The sequence below is a fragment of the Syngnathoides biaculeatus genome, chromosome 7 (genome assembly GCF_019802595.1).
Source record: "Syngnathoides biaculeatus isolate LvHL_M chromosome 7, ASM1980259v1, whole genome shotgun sequence".
Lineage (NCBI taxonomy): Eukaryota > Metazoa > Chordata > Actinopteri > Syngnathiformes > Syngnathidae > Syngnathoides > Syngnathoides biaculeatus.
In genome coordinates, this window is record NC_084646.1 from 7,029,103 (window position 1) to 7,051,129 (window position 22,027).

The following is a 22,027-nucleotide window of genomic DNA, read 5'->3' on the forward strand; positions in this document are numbered from 1 at the left end:
ATCATGGCTTTATCTGATGTGCAAATTCTAGATACATTATATATAAACTCAAATGTTTCCTAGTACAAATCTTAAAATGTTTTGGTTTTTTTTTTTTATCCCAGATATATTGGGAAAGTTCCATTTCTAGGCAAACCAGGTCAAAGTTGAGTTTACAAATGTATTAAAAAAAATACCTCGGTTTATAGTTAAATTAAACTTTGAAAATTCTGTTCACCTAAACTTCATTTTCAACTTAATATGTTGCTATGGACAATTTCCCTCAGTCTGAAAAGAATAATGAAGGACTTATTGCTTGAATGGTCTTTGTTTTTAAACGAGAAATTAAAAAAAATACAGGAATATAATGTGCAAAAAAAACTGCTGAAAAGGATAAATCCATCAATTTCCTTTGCCGCTTATCCTCACGAGGGTCGCAGGATTTCTGGAGGCTATCCCAACTGTCAACAGGCAGGAGGCTGGGTACACCCTGAACTGGTCGCCAACCAATCGCAGGGCACACGTAGACAGACAACACACAATCTCACCTAGGGGCAATTTAGAGTGTCCAATTAATGTTGCATGTTTTTGGGATGTGGGAGTAAACCGGAGTGCCCGGAGGAAACCCACGCAGGCACGGGGGAGAACGTGGAAACTCCACACAGACGGGTCCGGGATTGAACCCGGGACCTCAGAACTGTGAGGCAAACGCTTTACCAGCAGATCCACCGCGCTGCCAAGAATAAATCCATAAACCTTCATTTATGTTGCACCGAGGGCTACTTCACAGACTGCAATACACACACAAAAAAAATCTTTGCACATGGTCATCTACAGCATGATTTATTAAAAAGCAGGCATAACGTGCGGTACGTAGCACCGAAAAATGTGTGACGAATACAACGAGTAAATAGAAATCAAAACGGAACAGCGTGCCGTTACACAGTATACAAAAATCACTTAAATATTAAGCTATACAATGACTGGGCTGTGCATAAGGTCCTACCTGACGGGCAGTCGTGAACATGTTATTTATACAAGTCCTGCGGAAGCTGTGAGGTATTATCACTGTTTGGTCTTTTTGAGCGCTCCCACCTTCAAAATGGGAAAAAAGGGAGGTGGCGGGTTCTATAGCAGGCCGTTGGGCCGCTTCTCCAGGCTGTACTCTTGCGTTCGGAGCACTTTCCAGCCCAGGATGGCCAGCAGCGCCACGCCCATCACCTTGTAGCCCACCAGCAAGCCCAGATACCTGCAAAAAAAAAAAAAAAAAAAAAAAAAAAAAAAAGGTGGGATTAATAACAGATTTTGAGTAGAAAATAAAGATTGGGCCTTTAGTTCAGGTCAAAGTCAAGCCAAGTCTCCTACAATGCCATATGGGGTCCCTCAAGGGTCACTTCTTCGACCCCTCCTGTTCAGCCTGTATGCTACTCTTGGATCACATTTTTTAGAAATTTAATTTTGAATAACGTAGCTATGCATATGACACACACACAAATATTTAAGAGTGTCTCCAGACGATTAAAGTTCAATTGTGGTGGTGGTCTCATTATGTAAAGCAGATAATTACAGTGATGCCTCTGTTCTCGACCACAATCCGTTCCAGAAAACGGTTCGAGAAGTGATTTGTTCGAAAACCGTATCGATGTTTCCCATTAAAATGAATAGAAAAAGAAATAATGCGTTCTAGGCCTAAAAAAATTTGGCTTTTTAAAGCATTTTTTTTTTAGCTTTTCCTGCTAATAAACTGCATAGTAGAAATACATGTATAGTCTAAATACTTTATATACTAAAATAATTTAAGAAATATATATTTATTTTTTTGCTTAAAATGTATGCTTTAGTAGTGGAGTAGGTTAGGCTGGGAGTTCATTGGGGGTCACTACCGGGACACATCTGTGTGCAGAGGCTGCGTGACACAGAATAACAAAAGTGCGCTGGTTGCGTCGCGTGCGTTATGTTATTTCAGTTTTTTTTTTTTCCGGGGGGCGTTCGAATTGACAATAACAAAACGCGTCGTGGGTGGGTCAACTTCTTGCGCATCACGTTATTGCCGTTTTTTTTCGGCGATGTGGGAATTCACAACGAAGTGCGTCGTGGGTCAGCCGGTCTGGCAGACCGCAATATGTTATTTCCGGGTTTTGTCGGGGGCCGTTCGTGTACCAATTTTCGCTTGAAAACAGAAGCAGAAAAAAATAACTTGAAATTTTGTTTCGAAAACCGATTTGTTCGAAAACAGGGACGTTCGAGAACCGAGGCTTTACTGAAATTGTTCTGAACAGAACATCCATCCATCCATTTTTCCAAGCCGCTTATCCTCACAAGGGTCGCAGAAGAGCCAAAGCCTACCCCAGCTAACATCAGGCGAAAGGCGGACTGCACCCTGAACTGGTCACCAGTCAGTCGCAGTGCACATATCGACACCCGACCCGAGCGGGAATTGATCCCACGCTGCCGGCACCAAAGTCAGGCGTGTGTACTAGTACAACATCAGTGACCGATTTCAGAGACTAGAACTCCAATTCTAACGTCTTTACACTGCCTTCCAGTCAGCTTTAGAAGAGATTTGAAAGGTCTCCCACTGGTCGAAAAATCACTAAATGGTTTGGGTCCTGAAAGTCAAATAGTGGAGCGCAGAGTCCAAAGCAAACGTGCCGAAGCGGCATTTTTTTTTTTTTTTTAGCCACAAACATGGCAACTTAAGTCCGACTGGAGTCAAGTCATATGCCTCGAGCATTTTCCTCTGGTCGGGCGGCGCTCACCTGCTTCTGAAGACGTCGTTGTCGTAGTAGCCGCAGCTGAACTTCTTGCCGCACACTCGCTTCCACCAGACGCACGACGTGTCGATGGCCACGCCGAACAGCGCCGGAGCCGGAAGCCACGCTGAGGCGGAGGGAGAATCGCAAAAAAAAAAAAAATATCACAATTGAACCGGGCCTAGCGCTATTGCGATACAGCATATTCTATTCCCCGACTTACCCAAAAGCCTCAAGAGGAGAAACTGAACCCCGATAGCAAAGGACTTCTCCTCCGACGGTACGCTCCTAAAGACGTCAACAAAAGGCCACGGGCGAGTCGGTCAGTCAGGAGCGAGCGCGCGCTGGAGACCGGGATTAGTTTTGGTGCGGAAGAACAGCAACCGCCACCGCCGCTGGACTGACCTGAGCAGCATCATGTACATGGGGTTGTGGGTGAGGCAGGCGAGGAGCGCCCCCGCCGACAGCACCAGGATGAAGGGCAGCAGGAAGTGGGGGCAGCGGTTGGCGCAGGGCGACGGCCGCGCGTGGCTCTGGCTGCCCGGGATGCATCTGCAGTTGGTGTACAGCTAAAAAGACACATACAGTGGGGAAAATAAGTATTTGAACACCCAGCTCCCACTGAGAAATCACAGAGGGGTGTGAAATTTTCATCGCAGGTGCCCGCATAAAGACACCTGTCCGCCCCGTACAATCAGTAAGACTCAAACTTGTAACATTGCCAAGACCAAAGAGCAGTCCAGAAGACACCAGAGACAAAATTGTTTAAACCAGCACATGTCAAGGCCCGTCTTAAGTTTGCCATTGACCATTTGGATGATACAGAGGAGTCATGGGAGAAGGTTTTGTGGTCCGATGAGACCAAAATGGAACTTTTTGGTCATAATTCCACTAACAGTGTTTGGAGGAAGTTGAATGAGGAGTTCCATGCCGAGAACACCGTCCCTACTGTGAAGCATGGGGGTGGTAGCGTCATGCTTTGGGGGTGTTTTTCTACACACGGGACAGGACGACTGGACTGTGTTAAAAAGAGGATGACCACGGCCGTGTATTGTGACCTCTTTGCCTCGGTCAGAGGATTGAAGATGGGTCGTCGCAGGGTCTTTCAACATGACAGTGACCGGAACCACACAGCCAGGAAAACCAAGGAGTGGCGCCGTAAGAAGCATATCAAGACCAAAACCCAATAGAAAATCTTTGGAGGGAGCTGAAACTTCGTGTTTCTCAGCGACAGCCCAGAAACCTGTTTGATCTAGAGAAGATCTGAGTGGAGGAGTGGGCCAAAATCCCTCCTGCAGTGTGCGCAAACCTGGTGAACAACTACAGGAAACGTTTGACCTCTGTGATTGCAAATAAAGGCTACTGTACCAAATATTAACATTGGTTTTTCTCAGGTGTTCAAAAACTTATTTGCAGCTATATCACACAAATAAATCGTTAAAAAAAAAATCATAGACTGTGATTTCCGGATTTTTCTCATGAGATGATCTCTCTCGCAGTGGACGTGCACCTACGATGAAAATTTCAGACCCCTCTGTGAACTTGCAATATAGCAGGGTGTTCAAATACTTATTTTCTTCACTGTATTTCATTTTCATAAATTTCGGTTTCAGTCGTTTTCTATTCTACACAAGGCTTATTACTGCTTGTTTGGGAAACACACAGAGGAGTAAGAAATGTGTCCTTGTGCTAATGCTAACGTATCGGGAGCACGACCACCCCGTACTCCCCCCCAAAAAAATGACATTTTCCATAACGTGGGGTCGAATGAGCGTGAGCTGTTAGTGCAACCTGAGGGCCTGCAAGACGGAGGAGAGATCGTTTCATTGGCATTGCAGTCACAGCCACGCGGGAAGACGGACGGCCGCCCTGCGTTTCTGCCTTGCAGACTGCAATCTTGTGTGCGTCCAAGTTTTGGTTTCCCAGTTTTTGGACCGTCACCAATTATGTGTTGCGCCCGTGTTGATGTCAGTCAACGTTGTGCGGGTGCATCCCCCCCCCCCCCCTAATTTTGTGATCGTCCAGGAATTGTTGCGCACGTACGTGTTGCGTATTTTAAGACTTACCTGGACGGCGTGCCCGTTGTCTGGGCTTCTGGTGAAATTGATGCAGCCGGCGTGACACGGCGAGATGTACTCGACGCCGTCGGAGCCGCACACCGGGTTGAAGGTGCCCGCAGGGCAAGAGCAGTTGGCGTAGCACGGGGACAGAGACCTGCAAAAAAAAACAAAGGCTTGACTAGAGACAAAGTTGCCTTTGATGTTTACAAAATATAAATACCGTAATTTCCGGCTTATAAGACGCAACGTTTTTCCACACGCTTTCACCCCTGCGGCTTATGCGGTGATGCGACTAATTCGTGCATTTTTTCTAACAGCCGCAAGGGGGCGCTCGAGCGGAAAAGCTAAGCGTGAGCCAGGTGGTATATATGTGCCGAGGAAGTGACTTTTACCGGTCCGCCCCGATTATGTGAATTTTTTTCTAACGGCCGCAAGGGGGCGCTCAAGCAGAAAAGGTAAGCGTGAGACCGGTGGAATATATGTGCCGAGCAAGTGACTTTTACCAGTCGGGCCCTGTTACCGCTGAGCTAGCGTGTTACTGGCGTGCTCAGTGATTTTTACCGCCATGTTTTTTTTTTTTTTTTTTTTTAGCTCTTTGCGTGGTGCTAGCGTCTTTGTAAATATCTCGTGTTTCAATGTGGGCACTTGCGGCTTTTACACAGCTACGGCGTATGAATGTACCAAATGGTATTTCCTTTACAAATGTACTGGGTTGAGGCTTGTAAGCAGGTGCGCTCTGTACGCCAGGAATCACGGTACATGTTAAGGGCAAGGTCCGTTTTTGAAGTGTGCAAAAAGATTTCATTTGGTACAAGTAGATTAATGATTAGAAGCTGTCTTTGATGTTTATTGAAAAAAAAAAAAAATGTATGTCCGGTTGAAAAAGGCTCAATTCTGTCTTTGATGATTACAGAAGACGCACGTTTGGTTAAACGAGTCGAATCGTCTCTGATGTTGAACCCGTCTTTGATGTTTAAACAAACATACGTGTCATAATTGGCTTTGTAGTTTCCAAAAAACGCATTGTTTTTGATTATTCACAAAAAAAACGCACGTTCGTTTAATCCGTCACCAATTGTCTTTGATGTTTAAAACGCACGTCTAGCTCGACAACATTCAAGACGTTTGCCAAACCGACAAGTTCACAAACATCAAATTCGCCTTTGACGTTGGAAAACGCGGACAAATTGGAAAATGTCTTAAGATGTTGAAAAAAAAATGAGTACGCCGGTTCAAAATTCTCTTGATGGTCACAAAAACACACAGACACGATGAGAGGAGCCTATCCATCCATCCATTTTCTTTGCCGCTTATCCTCACAAGGGTCACAGGGAGTGCTGGAGCCTATCGCAGCTGTCAACGGGCAGGAGGCGGGGCACACGCTGAACTGGTCGCCAGCCAGTCGCAGGGCACATGGAGACAAACACTCACAATCACACCTACGGGCAATTGAGTGTCCAATTATAATGTCGCATGTTTTTGGGATGTGGGAGGAAACAAAAGCAGGCACGGGGAAAACATGCAAACTCCACACAGGCGGGGGCGGGGATCGAACCCGGGTCCTCAGAACTGTGAGCCCAACGCTGAGAGAGGAGTCGAAAGGGGTGCAAGACAAGGACCGGACGGTGGCGAGCTCACCCGCGCTGTCCGATCTGGTAGTGATTGACCTGCGCCACCTTGTGCGTGGAGCAGCCCATGAAGAAGAGCGGCGCGCACATCAGCGTGGAGACGCTCAGCATGAGCACGGAGAAGCGAGGGATGTTCTTCAGGGACATTCCCGTCCGCTTCATGATGACGCCGCCCACCAGCATGCCCACCGCCACGGCCGGAAGATTCACCGCTCCTGCCGGTGGGAAAGGCGGCGAGGCGCAAACCGATTAGGGCGAGGATCCACGGTCGGAATGCAGCTATGCCGCTAATTTTTATGCGTAATGGAGAAGACGAGAAACCTTTTTTTTTTTTTTTTTTTTTTTTAAGTCACATGTTTTGCCTTTTAAGGGTGTTCATATAAATAAATGTGGATCAAACTGGGATTCGGCAACTTTCGTAAGATTGAAAGTACCGTAATTTACGGCCTACAAGCACGTTTTCAATGCTGCGGTTTATGCGGCTAATTTGTGCATTTTTTTTTTTTTTCTAACGGGGCACCCGAGTGGAAAAGGTAAGAATGGGACCTGTGGAATATATGGGCCGAGGAAGTGACTTTTACCAGCCCTGTTAGCGCTGTGCTAGCGTGTTGCTGCTGTGTTCCTCGCGTATCTCAGTGATATTTACGATTTATATGTTAGCATTAGCGCAGCACTAGTGTTAGCGCTAGCTTTAGCGTAGACCTAGCGTTAGCACTAACGGGTAACGGGGCGGTAGCATTAGCGCCACCCTAGCGTTAAACTCTTTCCGAAGACGGTACTTTGTGCGCTCTGTAGGCCGGGAATTACGGTAGTTTAACTGTGGAGCTTTCGTACGATTGATGGTTTTACCTGTGCGATTTTTGGTGAGGTAGTTTTATTTCACCTTTTGGGTTCTTTATAACAGTTTATAAAATATGTAAAATTATCATTTTAACCTGAAAAAAAAAGTGTTTTAGAAGCATTTAGCATTTTGGAAGGGATTTACAGTTGTTGCTTTTCTATTCAGGCAGTTTTAGTTACTTTCATTTTTTTAGTTTCACTTCAACCAGGTCTTTTTATTTTATTTTTTTTAAGAATAGTATTATTTTAACTGGCAAAGTACCCCCCCGGCCCCATGCCAGGCTTCAGAGGCAACACCCACCGACCAGCATGGTGCTATAGGCGGCCGAGGCGCTGTACTGGCGCTCCAGGAACTTGTTGAGGAAGGTGGAGAGGCCGGCGATCACCGAGGAGAAGCAGCATTGGGCCAGGATCAGGACCAGGAAGAGCGGACTCAGCAGCAGGTGAAAGAACCTCCTGGGGAACACTTGAGCACATAGACAAAAACGTCATACAGAGTCAACCCCGCACGCGTTCAGCGTTATTTAAGTTGTGCCGCGACATGTCGGAATGCGCTGAGCTCTACCGGATGCTGATGTGGCGTAATTGAGAGAAAAAACAGGAACATCCATGCTCATTTCTCTTAGCCCGTCTATGGCATTTCACATTATATGTTTGCATTAGGCTTGTGGACTTTCATCAAATGAATTTAGTTCCACTATACAGTGAACCCTGGCGTATTTGCAAATTCAGAAATTGGTGGATTTAATTTTGGACACTAGCCTCCGTTAGGCACTGAAAAACAAAAGAAAAGACACGTTTGTCGTTTTTGTACTCAAGGGAAAGAAATTTAAGTATTGCGCCATCTCGGTGCCAAGGAACTACGTCAATCGGGGGTGTTTGCACTTTTGCGTGATGCCTCCCGATGTTCCGTTTTGCCTCGTATTTGCAGAACTTTGCTAACGAGTTATCTCAAAGTCAAGCGTGTGAGAACAAGCACTACGGACGACTTTGAAAGTAGAAGGAAATTTTTTTTGTTTTGACGCGGTCTCGCTATATCGTAGATGTCCAACCTATTGGGTGTGAGTCTGGGACGCATCCCGATAAAACCAAAAGAGTTTCGGAATGAGGACTAAAATGAATAAAATAACATACTTTTTAAGAAGCCAGACAAAGAGACGCGAGGTTTCTTGAAGTCCACACAGGGTTCCCTTCCAATCATCTGGAAACACACATCCCAAAAACATGCAACATTAATTGGACACTCGAAATTGCCCCGAGGTGTGATTGTGAGTGCGCCTGTTTGTCTCTATGTGCTCTGCCCGAAGTTAGCTGGGATAGGCTGCTGCAGTCCCGCGACCCTTGTGAGGATAAGCGGCTCGGAAAATGTATAGAAGGCTGATATTGTATTTGACGAGGCAAGGTAATGCCACTCCCTCGGGGTGCAGTGAGGCGCTTCAGCCAGCAGATGGCGGCACACCCCGCCGGATGGACTCACCAGGCCCTCTGACGGCAGAGTGCGAGGGAAGAAGAAGTACGGCAGGGATGTGAGGGCCAGGCACGCCGACGTGAGGAGGAGGCCCATCCACCAGGCGCCGACCCAGCGAGGGTCGCCCGGACTCAGCGCTTGGTCCCAACTGATGTCTGCGGGCAAACGGACAAAAAAATGTAAACAAAATAAGCATCAAAATGAAATAATGTGCCAACAAAGGATCGGGAGGAGCGGCGGCGGTGAACCCGAACCGAGTTTGTCCACGTCCACGTAGATGCGGAGCATCACGGAGCACAACAGGAAGCCGAAGGCGGGCCCGAACACGGAAACGGCGAACAAGATGGCTGCGAAGGAAAAGGGGGGGGAAAAAAAACGTACGTGAGCTTTGTCGACGCGCAAAGAAAAATGCGTACATCAGCGTAAACGAGACCCCGGCGGGACAATTTTTTTTTAATGGTGGGGGTGGGGGTTGACACTAAATAAAATAAGCAAAGAATAAATAAATAAGAAGAAGAATTAAATATTAAATCATACATAAATAAGTAATGACACTAAATTGTACAGAGCACCGGAAGCACGGGTGTCAAACTCAAGCCCCGGGGGCCAGATCTGGCCCGCCACATGATTTTATGTGGCCCGCAAAGCCACATCGAGTGTCAATTTCCATGATTCTTGTAAAAATCTGTAACAAAATTGTCATATAAGTGATAAAGTTGAGATATTACGAGCATTTTTGTGTTATCAAAGTTGCAAAACACGTGACCCTTGATTTCTGATTCCAAAATTAGTTCATAAATTGATGATGTAAATATGATGAGATGATTAAATATCTTTGTTCCACGGTCATAACGGCCCTCTGAGGGAAACCGGAACAACGACGTGGCCCGCGGGAAAAACGAGTTTGATACCCCTGCCCTATAGGGGCAAGGGGGGGGGGGGGACACACACACAGAAAACTTGTTTCTCTTTGTAACGTGAAAGTATCAATCCATTTCATACTCAATTATCTTTTTAAAGCGAGCAAAACGCGAATGAATAACGCCAAGACGGAGCCCGGCCGCGGGGGGGCCGCTCACCTATGTAGAGCGGGGAGTTGCCCGGCGCCGCGAAGTCGTCGATGTAGGAGATGCCGAAGGGCTGCATTGGCACCGAGCCGACGCCGAACAGCAGCTGGGCGGCGGCCATCAGCGTCCACAGGGTGCGCGTGTCCGCCAGTCGCCTGCTGTCGTCGCGGCCGCACCACTCGGAGGCGCTGGAGTTCCTCTGCGCGTCGCAGATTTCCTGACGGTCTGGGAAAAAAAAAAAAAAAAAAATCAAAAAGTTCATTTCTGAGCGGGTTCTATTCTGTGACTCCGTTTTACTGGCGCTGGAAGAGTGACAGAAACGCACACAAGTGGATGCCCTTGGAAAGTTTCTCGGATCAAATAACTGTTGCCATTTTTTTTCCCCGTTCCGCTGTGCAAAAAAGTTGGGCGAGTGCGCTCCGAAGTGGACAAAAAGGTCAAATTGAGTTCGCGTTAAAAAATTGTCGTGCGTTTTAAATTCATCAGGAGATTTCACCCCGAAGTGAAAAGTGTCGTTTTCATTTCCTGAAGACCGGACGCTGACTTTCATGCTCGATGCAAAAACTTGAGTTGTGCCATTTTAGCTAGCGGTCCACCAAGATGACTCACACGGCATCGGGCGCCGTGTTTTTGCGCCGCTTCCAGCGTGGAGACTTTTATTAGATTACTGTTCATTTTTTAATTATGTCTGAAGGAAATGAGTTCCTGAACTCTTCCCCGGGTCCCCATTTGCAAGACTCAAACGGTCTCCAGCGTTTTGGGTTCAGTTCGTTTCACATTCGGGGCCTCCTTTGACCTGTTGAGCTTTTTGGCGGAACATTTTTGTTCATTTGATGTTTGCAAAAATGCCGACGTTAAAATCGTTCGGGCTCCAAACGCTCTTTGATATTTATTTAAAAAAAAAAAAAAAAAAGTGCTCGGTACAGGGCGGCACGGTGGATCAGCTGGAAAAGCGTTGGCCTCGTAGTTCTGAGGTCCAAGGTTAAATTCCGCACCCGCCTGTGTGGAGTTAGCATGTCTTCCCCGTGCCTGCGTGGGTTCTCTCCGGGCACTCCGGTTTCCTACCACATCCCAAAAACATCCATCCATCCATTTCTTGGCCGCTCATCCTCACAAGGGTCGCGGGGAGTGCCGGAGCCTGTCCCAGCTGTCAACGGGCAGGAGGCGGGGCACACCCTTGAACTGGTCACCAGCTAAACGCGGGGCACATGGAGACACTCGCAATTAATGTTGTATGTTTTTGGGATGTGGGCAGAAACCCACGCAGGCACGGGGAGAACATGCAAACTCCACACAGGCGGGTCCGGGATTGAACCCGAGACCTCAGAACTGTGAGGGGAATGCTTTATGAGCTGCGACCCTTGTGAGGATAAGCGGCTAAGAAAATGGATGGATGGATGAACTCTCTAGCCTCATCGAAAACTTCAAGTTGTCTACGTCATGTCATTATCCGAGCTGCTCATCCTCACAAGGGTTGCGGGAAAGCTGGAGCCTATCCCAGCTAGCTTCGGGCGAAAGACGGACTACACCCTAAACTGGTCGCCCTCAGTCACAGATATCGACACCATCACTCAGAGGAAATCGATCCCACCCTGCCCGCACCAAAGGCACCACCACACCGACAATAACTGGACACTCTAAATTGCCCATGGGTGTGATTGTGAGTGGGGCCGTTTGTCTCCATGTGCCCTGCCATTGGCTGGCGACCAGTTCAGGCTGTACCTCGCCTCCTGCCCGTTGACAGCTGGGATAGGCTCCAGCACTCCCCGCAACCCTGGTGAGGATAAGCAGCTAAGAAAATGGATGGATGGTCACTGTAGGTGTAAACTCTTGTTTTACGGAAACACGATTTGACGTGCGAGCTCGCGTTCCGGTTCTTACTCAGTAGAACCGAGTCGTACTCGTACGGCTGTGACAGGAAGTGCGGCAGGGCGAGCATCATGGCGCTGATGGACATCAGCAGCCCGCCGACGCCGATGACGCGGGGGCGGTGCACGCGATTCCCAAAGTAGCTCAAGAACACGATCAGCACGCAGTTGCTCACCTGGAAGGACAGACAAAAACCGAGTCAATTTATATCCTGGCACTGTCAAACCCGATTAACGTGGCTCACGTCGAAGTTATCCTTTCCATCAGAGGGCCGTTATGACTGTGAAATCATATACCGTCATTTCTTTCATTCTTGCCATATTCCAATATTATCTGGCCCTATGATCTACATCTATCAACCAGTTGACCGTCACATGCTGCTCACGCTATCAAGCAATTAATCAGCAGTATCTACCGTAATTTCCGGCCTACAAGCCGCAACTTTTTTCACACGCTTTCAACCCTGCGGTTTATGCGGTGATGCGGCTAATTTGTGCATTTTTTTTTTTTTCTAACGGCCAACCGCAAAAGGTAAGAGTGAGACCGGTGGAATATATGTGGCAAGGAAGTGAATTTTACCGGTATGTTTTTTATTTTTATACCAGCTGTTAGTGCTGCGCTAGCATTTCTGCTGTGCTAGCTTGTTGCTGCTGTTACTGCCGTGTCACGGTGATTTTTACCGGTATGTTTTTTTTTTAACCAGCCCTTTTAGCGTCGCGCTAGCGTAAGCGCTGTGCTAGCGTGTTTCTGCTGTGTTACTACAGCTTTTCAGTGTTTTTTTTTTTTTTAACTGTCTCTGTTAGTGCTATGCTAGCATGTAGCTGCCGCGGCTGTTTTTATTTGTTATTTTTTTTTACCAGCCCTGTTTGTGCTACTGTGTTTTTGCAATGTTAAGCTAAGCTAAGGTATTAAAACTGAAAACTCTTTCTGTGTACCGTCTTTCTTTGTCAATATCTCGTATTTCAACGTGGGCACTTGCAGCTTACACTATATACAGGTGCGGCTTGTGTATGTACCAAATGGTATTTCCTTTACAAATGTACTGGGTGAGGTTAATAATCCGGTGCGTTCCGTAGGCCGCAAATTACGGTATCTTTATCTCAGCGGTGCATTCGGATCCCAGTTGGGTGTGGGAATCCTGCCGCCTGACAGCAGACACACAATTAAAGAGTCAAGAATCCGCTTCAGCGGCCGAGAAATGCAACCCGGACCCCGCCGCTTGTGTGGCGTTTCCCCTTTTGTCACGAGCGCGTCCTTGAACGCGGGCCAGCGCTGTCGCCGCCGAGGTTCTCTCGTACCTCGTGCAGGGAGGACAGGGTTCCCGCCGAGTAGCTGCTGAGGCCGTAGCGCCGCTCCACGGTGCTCAGGGTGCTCTTGAAGTACGAGCTGTACAGCAGCTGGGAGAACTGCAGCAAACCGTGGCAGAGCACAAACGCCTAAAAAAAAAAGCCGGGAGGAGGGAAAATCAGGTCAAAATGCAGAAAAAAAAAAAAATGAACAATTCAAGGCTAAAAAAACAAAACAAAACAAAACATAAGAGAAAATCCAAGTACAGGGCTAGCTTGATCACAGGTGTCCAACTCAAGGCCCGGGGGCCAAATACGGCCCACCACGTGATTTTATGTGGCCCGCAACGTGTCAACCTCCATGATTTTTTTTTTTTTTTTTTTTTTAAATCTGTGCCAAAATTTCTAATTGTCATATGAATGATGACGTTGGGACATGGTTGTGTTACTAAACATCAACAATAGTTGAAAAACCCGTTCGGTTTGATTTCTGATTCCAAAACTGGTTGATATATTGATTGTGTCAATTAAATCTTTTTATGGTTTCACAGTCATAATGCCCCCCTGACAGAAACCGTTATTACAATGTGGCCCGTGATCAAAATGAGTTTGACACCCGTGGTTTAAGCGGTTAGCGGCACATTGGAAATATTTAGGGTCACATTTAGGGTAAATTAACAACCACAAATGACGACTTCGGGTTCCCGTCGTAAAAAACGGGGGCCCTCTTGTGTACACAAGTGCTCTATTGTTACCGACGTAGATTCAATCGGTTGCCGCGCTGACGGCGGGCCTAATTTTCCATTGGGATGATGCAGCCAGGCGGCAAAGCACTACTTGCCAGTAAACAAAAAGCACAAAAACAGACATTCGGCTCACTGGAGACTGGAAATTCTCTTTATTGTTTACAAAACACGACTCAGAATTGTCTACGATGTCTATGTTTTATGTTTTAGAACTTTTTTGATGTTCATGAAAGCATGTACGGGCGGCACGGTGGTCCTGCTGGAAAAGCGTTGGCCTCACAGTTCAGAGGACCCGGGTTCAATCCCCACCCTGCCGGTGTGGAATTTGCATTCTTCCCGTGCCTGCGTGGGTTTTCTCCAGGCTCTCCGGTTTCCTCCCGCATCCCCAAAACACTCAACATCAAAACGGACACTCTAAATTGCCCCTCGGTGTGACTGTGAGTGGGACTGTTTGTCTCCATGTGCCCGGCGATCAGGTGGCGACCAGTTCAGGGTGTACCCAGCCTCCGAGCTGGGATAGGCTCCAGCACTCCCGTGACCCTTGTGAGGATAAGCGGCTAAGAAAATGGATGGATGGAAGTTAAACTGTTTTTGTCACACTTTTTGCCTCAATTTATGGACATTGTGCTGCTCCTTCTGGTGTTTTGTCTGTTTTGACAGTACACGGAGAACAACAAGTTTCAAGGTTTCAAGGTTCAACAAGTCTCAAAAGTATAAAAATATGCATACTGGGCCAAAGGAGACAAATGATACTTGTAAAAACGCGTATGCTCGGTTCAACGAGGTTCCAAAGTGTCCGAAAACCATTCAACGAACGACAGTCAAGCGGCAAAGCACCGTTACGTCATTCTCCCGACCCGTTTTGTTGATTCTTTAAGCGTTATGACGAGCGGCGCGCGCGTCGTCTTTGTTCCGACATGCCGGCCGTCTTTCAAACCCGCTGCGACGGAAAGAATTGAGGGAAGTCTGCTCAAACGCTCTGGTTCCGAGCCCCGACGTCCGTCCGCGTTGTCCGCCTGGTCCGTCTTGTGATTATTTTTTTGTTTTGTCCTTTTCCTCTTTTAAGCTGACCTGTCGGGTCCAATGAAACGGAACCAAGGAAATCCACCAGAAATTCCCAAGGTAGATCACGGAATCAACTCCCCTCATTGTGAGGGCAACATGAAAGCGTTGCGCTACACAATACCTCCGACAGAAATCGTCGGGTGCCGTTCGTCTCACGCAAGTGGAAACGGACCGCTTGGCTTGCCGTCCAAAACCGTTACGCACGTCCTCCTCCGAGGTTCATCTGTTCCCCGTGAAATCCATTTATGCAATTAAATATTCACTCACTGATGGTGTAGTGGTGCACCCGCCCACCTTTGATGCGGGCAACGCGGGATCGATTCCCGCTAAGCGATGCTGTCGATATATCTGCCCTGCGACTGACTGGTGAACAGTTCAGGGCGTAGTTCGCCTGAAGCTAGCTGGGATAGGCAGAAGCTTTCCTGCAACCCTTGTGAGGATAAGCAGCTTGGATAATGACACGACAATTAAATATTCATCAAAAAGATGTTTGCCTGAATGATCCCGGTTGTCGAGACTGGAAAATGTTCTTGACGTTGACGAAAAGGAAACGTTCGCTGACGCTAAACTGTCTCCGATGCTTACGACTACTTTTGAGGTTCAGCAACTCAAAACCATTTTTGATTGTTTCGCAACATGTTTGTCTTATTACGGTCTTGAAAATGTTCTTTGTCTACAAAAAACAGTTTTCGACAGTCCTGGCACTTTTCTTTGACGTTTACAACAACAGTTTTCCACTGGACTCGAAAGGTGTCTTGTCGATCATGAAATAAAAACGAAGTTCACCGAGGGCTCGAGACTGCCTTTGATGCTTATGAAAATATGCAATTATGGACAAACCTGAAAATATTTTTATGGGGGGGGGGCTGTTTCTTGAAGAGGGAGCATGTACGGCACCCTCCATCCATCCATTTCACACATTATTCTTTACTGCAAAAATGCACTTTATTATTATCCATCCATTTTCTTAGCCGCTTAGCCTCACAAGGGTCGCAGGGAGTGCCGGAGCCTGTCCCAGCTGTCAACGGGCAGGAGGCGGGGTACACCCTGAACTGGTCGCCAGCCAATCGCAGGGCACATGGAGACAAAACGACCAATCGCACACCCAATCACACCTAGGGGCAATTTGGTATGCCATTAATGTTGCGTGTTTTTGGGATGTGGGAGGAAACCGGAGTGCCCGGAGGAAACCCACGCAGGCACGGGGAAAACATGCAAACTCCACACAGGCGGGGCCGGGATCGAACCCGGGTCCTCAGAACTGTGAGGCCGAACGCTTTAGCAGCCCACGTACGGCACCTCGGAATGGAAATCATTAAATGTTTGTACCTCATGTAGTATCTGCTGAGTGTATCGATATGAATCTGTCACTCCCTTTTGTATCCTACAATGGCGATGACGGAAATATCCTTGAAAGAATTTATGTTGCAATCCTACGCGCCGGTGTGTGCACGCACACGCGTTTGTGTGTGCGCGCAACCCGACGGAATTGAGCGAATAAAGGGTGCCGAATGAACGTTGTGTTCTTGAGCCAAGAAAAAAAAAAAATGGATTTATTATGAAGTGAAGGAGATTTAAAAAAAAAAAAAAAAAAAAAGAAGTGAGCAGAAGGCAACTCCCATTATCTAAACAACGGATCCTCGCTGCGTATGTGCAACCACATCGGGGAGGTCGTTGAGCACTGATTGTCAGACTTTTTTTTTTTTTTTGGACACAAAGTAGCCTTTCCCAAAACATTCTGAGCTCACCGAGTAGCAAAGTTAAAATACACGAACCGGCGGCCTTCGTCAAAAGCAGACGTTCCTGCAACGGTGACAACATTGTGAATGTAAATTCAATTAAGCATTGCCTATTAAAGTGGATTCAAAATGCTCCGACGTCAATGTTGGCAAAGATAGTTTTACGACGGTCATCGTGTACGTAATTATACTGCTGTAATCGATTTGTTACATCATGCAAAGTTTGAACGTGTAACTCGGCGACCGCACTTCTGAGAATCATTGAGCGGTCGCTTTTCGGGCATGTCGGGGAGATTAGAAATATGAAGCAACAATGGAATCATGTGATATTAATACATATATATATATATATATATATATTCACTGGTGCTTTGACATACGAGTGACTCATCTCGAGTTTTATGAGAAACAATCTTTTTTCACGTGCTCATGGGGGCAAGACAGACAAGACACCACAAGGAGCAGCACAATGTGTTATGAATTGAGGCAAAAAGTGTGACAAAAACAGTTCAATTAACTTCCATTTATCTATTTTCTTAGTTGCTTATCCTCACGACGGTCGCAGGGATTGCTGGAGCCTATCCCAGCTGTCAACGGGCAGGAGGCGGGGTAGACCCCGAATTGGTCGCCAGCCAATCGGAGGGCAGATGGAGACAAACAGCCGCACTCACAATCGCACCTACGGGCAATTTTAGAGTGTCCGATTAATGTTGCATGTTTTGGGGATGTGGGAGGAAACCGAAGCGCCTGGAGAGAACCTACGCAGGCACACTGGGAGAACATGCAAACTCCGCACAGGCGGGGCCGGGATCGAACCCGGGAACTCATTACTGAGGCCAACGCTTTACAAGCTGAATCCACCGTACCGCCGTTCAATTAAATTTTGTAATGCTATTTAATTATGCAACTCTTGCGTTTGTTCTCACATACAATATTATAGAGTGCTGTTTTTTCCCCATTTGAAAACTTTTGGGTTGTTTTTGTAGGAGGCTGGAACACATTAATATCATTTCCATTCATGTCCGGGGGGAAAGATTGGAGATATGTTTTAAATTAAAGAGTGAAAATTAATCTCATGTCATCTGTATAACGTAATGTGACAGGTATTCCATTCACAGTGCCACAATAGTTACCTTGTTGATTACCACAATAATGATTCTCACTATTTTACCACTAGTACATGAAGGAATGTCTTAGAACATCGATAAATTCATTTTCCAAGCCGCTTATCCTCACAAGGGAAGTGGGAGTATTGGAGCCTAACCCAGTCAAGTTTGGGCAAAAGGGTATTAGTATTGCACACCCTCAACTGGTCGCCAGTTCATTTGCATTTAATAGTGAAGAACTGTTTATAAACAACTTTTATTTATGTGCAATACATTTAAATTGAATAATTATCCTTCCTTATTTTTCTATATGTAAAAAGTTTCTTTCGGCTTGTCCCTTTCAGCGTGTCATCTCAGCACAAGCGTTAATGTTGCAGCGGCATATAATTCTATTGAACAGCTGGATACATATTTTTTTTTTTAAAAAAACAAAACCTTTTAATAAACACTCAGGAATACTAGCTACTGCGTTCTAATGGTTTTTGAGCGGCAAATATTGTTTAAAAGGTGATACTTATGTCGGTGGATGTCAAAAGTTACTTGTACTCCTGCACTATTAGCAAAATCATATTATTTTTTAAAACCTGGGAATCTTTTTATTCTTTATAATACTTATGATACACATTTACGGGAGCACGTAGCAAAGGGTAAAACATCGAAATTACTTTGATTCAAACCAGACTCGGTTGAAGAAATGTTTGACATTAGCATAGTTGGGAACTCGTTCACCTGTACACTCAATTACATCCTTCAAAAATTAGCAGGCATGTTCAAATGCGACGAACCATGTTGTTATTATTATTATTATTTTCAAAAACAAAACAGTTGGTAGTTCCTACCTTAATGCTGCGGAACTTCATTGTCCCCTTGTGAGTCTCTTCACGTCTTTGCTGGAATGAAGTCAAGTGAGCAGTGTTGTGTGCGCGTCTTGCTAGTGCGCATGCGCGTCTCTTTTTTTTTTCCCTTCCCTCCATGTGACGTCACGGTATCTCGTGCCTGCCCATTGGCTGAAACACACGTTTCAGGACCTGCCCACCGTACCGAGTTGCGATCGTTGCATTTCACTCCCCGCAGGTGGACCAGCACAAAGACCACTGAATTGAATCAAAAAAGGGGCAAAAAGCTTATTTACCAACTATTAAATTGTCATTACTTTTAGTTTTAATAAAGTAAACTTTTAAAGAGGGTTCATTTTCTTTTTAAAACTATTTAAAAAAAAAATCTGGGGTGGGGTAGGCTAGAACAGATTGTCATCCATTTCGTTGGCGAAAGATGATTAGAGATGTGTTTTGAGTTACAAACACATATTATGGAATTATTAAAACTTGTATCTCGAGGCCCCCACAGGTAGAGCATGTCTGTTACCACGCGGTTCTCCAAAAAGAGGTCACATGTGCTTGCTTCAAGTCATTCACAGTAGCCTGCTAGATTAACACGAACAGTGCGAAACAAACAGATGAAATCTACGTATATGGTAATTATAAACCTAAACATAAATGCTGTGTAACACAAGGAGGAGCATGACATAAAGGAGAAGTACCAAAACGTGTGAAATGAGGGAAGATATTTCATTTAGTCAGGCCATTGCTTGGTCTGAAGGAAAGGGGAAAAAAAAGTTTTGGAGCCAAATTATGACATGTCTAGTGAAGACTATATTAGTTTTATTGCACTTTCATTATTTGCTTAAATATGACCTTATACATTTAATCAACGGATAAAGTGTTGCCCATTTGCTAATCAGACAAGGATGTGTTGTGGAGCCGGTGGTTGTCCTTGATCTTTGGACGCAGAAAACCGGCTGGCGCCATCCTCCACTCGTGCGTTGCCGCTGTGTTACTGACGTGGCTCAGTGATTTAGGGATGTTTTGTTTTTTGCTGGCCCTTTTAGTGCTGTGCTACCGTGTAGCTGCCGCAGTTGTTGTTTTTTTTTTCTCTACCAGTATGTTTTTGTAACCGCCCCTGTTAGCGCTACTCTGTTGTTGCTATGTTACGCTAAGCTATTCATACTTGTGTCTTTCTTTGTAAATATCTTTTTTTCAACGTGGGCGCTTGCAGCTTTTACACACCTGCGGCTTATGTATGTATCAAACAGTATTTCCTTTACAAATGTACTGGGTGAGGCTTATAATCAGGTGCGCTCTGTAGGCCGGAAATTCCGGTGCAAACCTTTTCGGTTGGCGTCCGGTAAAAAAAAGAAAAAGATTTCCGCTATTCACGGCAGAGCTCATCAACTTCCGCGATTAGCGGTGCTCGTTGCGTTCACAAAAGCGTGCTAGCTTGATGCTACCATATGATGCAAATAGCCGTACATTGGCTAAAAAAAAAAAAATTGAGCATTGCGTTCACACCAATTGTAACCGCTATTTTAAACTATGTGAAGCAACAAGACACAAACAAATCCTACCACAATACTCACAGGGAGATATTCCATTCAAAGCATGTTCAATCATTCATAAAGAATAATTAATAACTAAACCTTGTGTATGTGTTTATATGTATATATAAAGTGAAAAGCGATGGTTTTACTGTATTACAAGAATTGCGATTATAAACTCGTCAATTATTAACATGTTCCCGCACACTAAGAGGACAAAAAAAAGCATAATTAGTGAAGTATTTGCTCATTAAGTTGTCACTTTGGTGACAGGCTAATTGGTGCTAATGACGGGAAGGCGCGCTCTACTGCAGTGAAGCTAGTGCTAATAAATACAGCTGGGAAGGAAGGGGGGGGGGGGGAGCCTGATTTCTAGGTTATTGTAATTTGCTAAGTCAGCAAAAGTCCTCACATTCTGTACTTTAAACCTTACACGATTTGGTTTTAGTGACACATTACAGAAACACTTTGAAATTTGATTACCTTTCCTGCTAAAAATGTGTCAACAGAGGCTGTTCAGGGGTCACATTTGTTCAGTTCCTAGAATGTTTTTTTTTTTTTTTTAAGATTTACCAGGGTGTGTTCAGTTCCGAAACTGTAAAGGAGTAAAACAGCACAAGAACGATCAGCCGTGAGCACATTAAACGAAGGAACAGAACTCGTAGGGGTGCGTTGACACAGGCGCGTACGGGACATGCATGTAAAAATATTTTCTTTTCACGGAAACAGCAGCTAACGATGAATCATCCATCTATTAATGTCGATAATGTACTTTGTATAGTAGCTTAAAAAAATAACTAGCTTAACTAGCTAGCCAATATAAAGATGGCTTACTGTGATTGATATGGATTTAGATTTAAATACTCAATAGCTAGTAACAGCTAACCAAGTAACTTGGATAATCAATGGCTTTGATCGTCAACTAATTATACTGCCAAATGTTGTAAATGTAAAAGTTATCTTGCTGGTTAAACCGAGACATAACTAGCCAGCCAAAGTAATGCTAACTTAGTTCGAAGCAAAGATGACAAGCTCGCTGGATGAACGCCATCTCGGAGAGGCAGATGACATTTGCTACATTTATTTCACCCTCGAAAAAGGAGAAAGCTAACATTAATTTGTGTAATTAATTGTGGCAGAGTTGAACTTCCATAACCAGCTGACAAACTGGCCAATTGCAAATTTCTTGAAATGGCGAATGAATCAAATTAGGCGTCAAAAAAACAGTGACACGTCCAAATGAGTCAACTTGTAGCCTGGGCGCTAACAGAAGGTTTTACTCCACTGAGGGACGTTGAAAAATTGCACTTTTTATCTCTTACGTGGCTCGTGTTTCTCTGGTGTTCCAAATACTCATGCGAAAGCCAGACAAACGTTTTAGGGCGGATTGGAAGTTCCTGACCGCTTCGTGACCTGCAAAATGGATTTTCACTTACGGCTCCTCGACTTCGACGGGGTTTTTCCTGAGTCAAATGGAGAAAGACGTGGTACTGACGATCTCGACCTTGGTTACATCATCGTTCCAAAGTCTTGTTCAAAAGTCAAAGAGACAAAAATTCACAAGGACAGGTCGGTCTTTGAAGAGAGCCTGAAAACTTAAACTAAAATGTCTCCGGTCTGCAGCAGTTCTTTCGCTCCGTCCACACACGCTGTGCATTTTGTTTGTCTTGAGGCAAAAGGAAGATAAAGATATTTAAAGATATTCCAAAGTAGTAATATTTAATAGTGAATGAATGCTCAGTCAGCCGGGTTAGACTCCAGCGTACCTGCAAGGATAAGGATAGGTGGTAAAGAATGGATGGACGCCACATCATTCAACGTGCGCTGAGCGGGAAAAACACCAAACCCCGTCCAAGCATGTTGACCGTTTACAGCAATGCCAATAAAAACAAATATTAATACATCCTGTGATGGGTGCTGTTAAATGGCGGTGGCTGGAAACCTGGAATATTGTAAATGTGCTGGTACACTTGACAGAGATGATGGAATTTCAAACATCTTTCACACAAAGATAATGACCCAAAAAAAAAAAAAAAAAAAAAAAAAA

The 22,027-nt window shown here is 45.4% G+C and overlaps 1 protein-coding gene across 1 annotated transcript; it reads right to left on the reverse strand.

Annotated features, from left to right (window-relative positions):
• Positions 1-805: 805 nt before the first annotated feature.
• LOC133503229 (solute carrier organic anion transporter family member 2A1-like) lies at positions 806-18,594 on the reverse strand. The gene is made up of 14 exons (XM_061824604.1): positions 18,446-18,594; positions 12,963-13,100; positions 11,677-11,839; positions 9,808-10,020; positions 8,983-9,075; positions 8,738-8,883; positions 8,395-8,461; positions 7,562-7,726; positions 6,431-6,635; positions 4,799-4,946; positions 3,138-3,301; positions 2,956-3,020; positions 2,739-2,859; positions 806-1,228 (listed from the first exon to the last, which is right to left on the reverse strand). Exons 1-14 carry the CDS (start codon positions 18,578-18,580, stop codon positions 1,108-1,110), a joined length of 1,944 nt encoding a protein of 647 aa, XP_061680588.1. The 5' UTR covers positions 18,581-18,594; the 3' UTR covers positions 806-1,107.
• Positions 18,595-22,027: the final 3,433 nt, after the last annotated feature.

What these genes read in the sequence shown, in the direction of transcription:
- LOC133503229 (XM_061824604.1), bottom strand. Translation starts at nt 18,580, where the DNA reads ATGGAGGGAAGGGAAAAAAAAAAGAGACGCGCATGCGCACTAGCAAGA. An exon ending in CTCTGCCGTCAGAGGGCCTG is followed by an intron (nt 8,462 to 8,737) that starts GTGAGTCCATCC and finishes GTGTGTTTCCAG; the next exon opens with ATGATTGGAAGGGAACCCTG. An exon ending in TTTGTCTGGCTTCTTAAAAA is followed by an intron (nt 7,727 to 8,394) that starts GTATGTTATTTT and finishes TATGTGCTCAAG; the next exon opens with TGTTCCCCAGGAGGTTCTTT.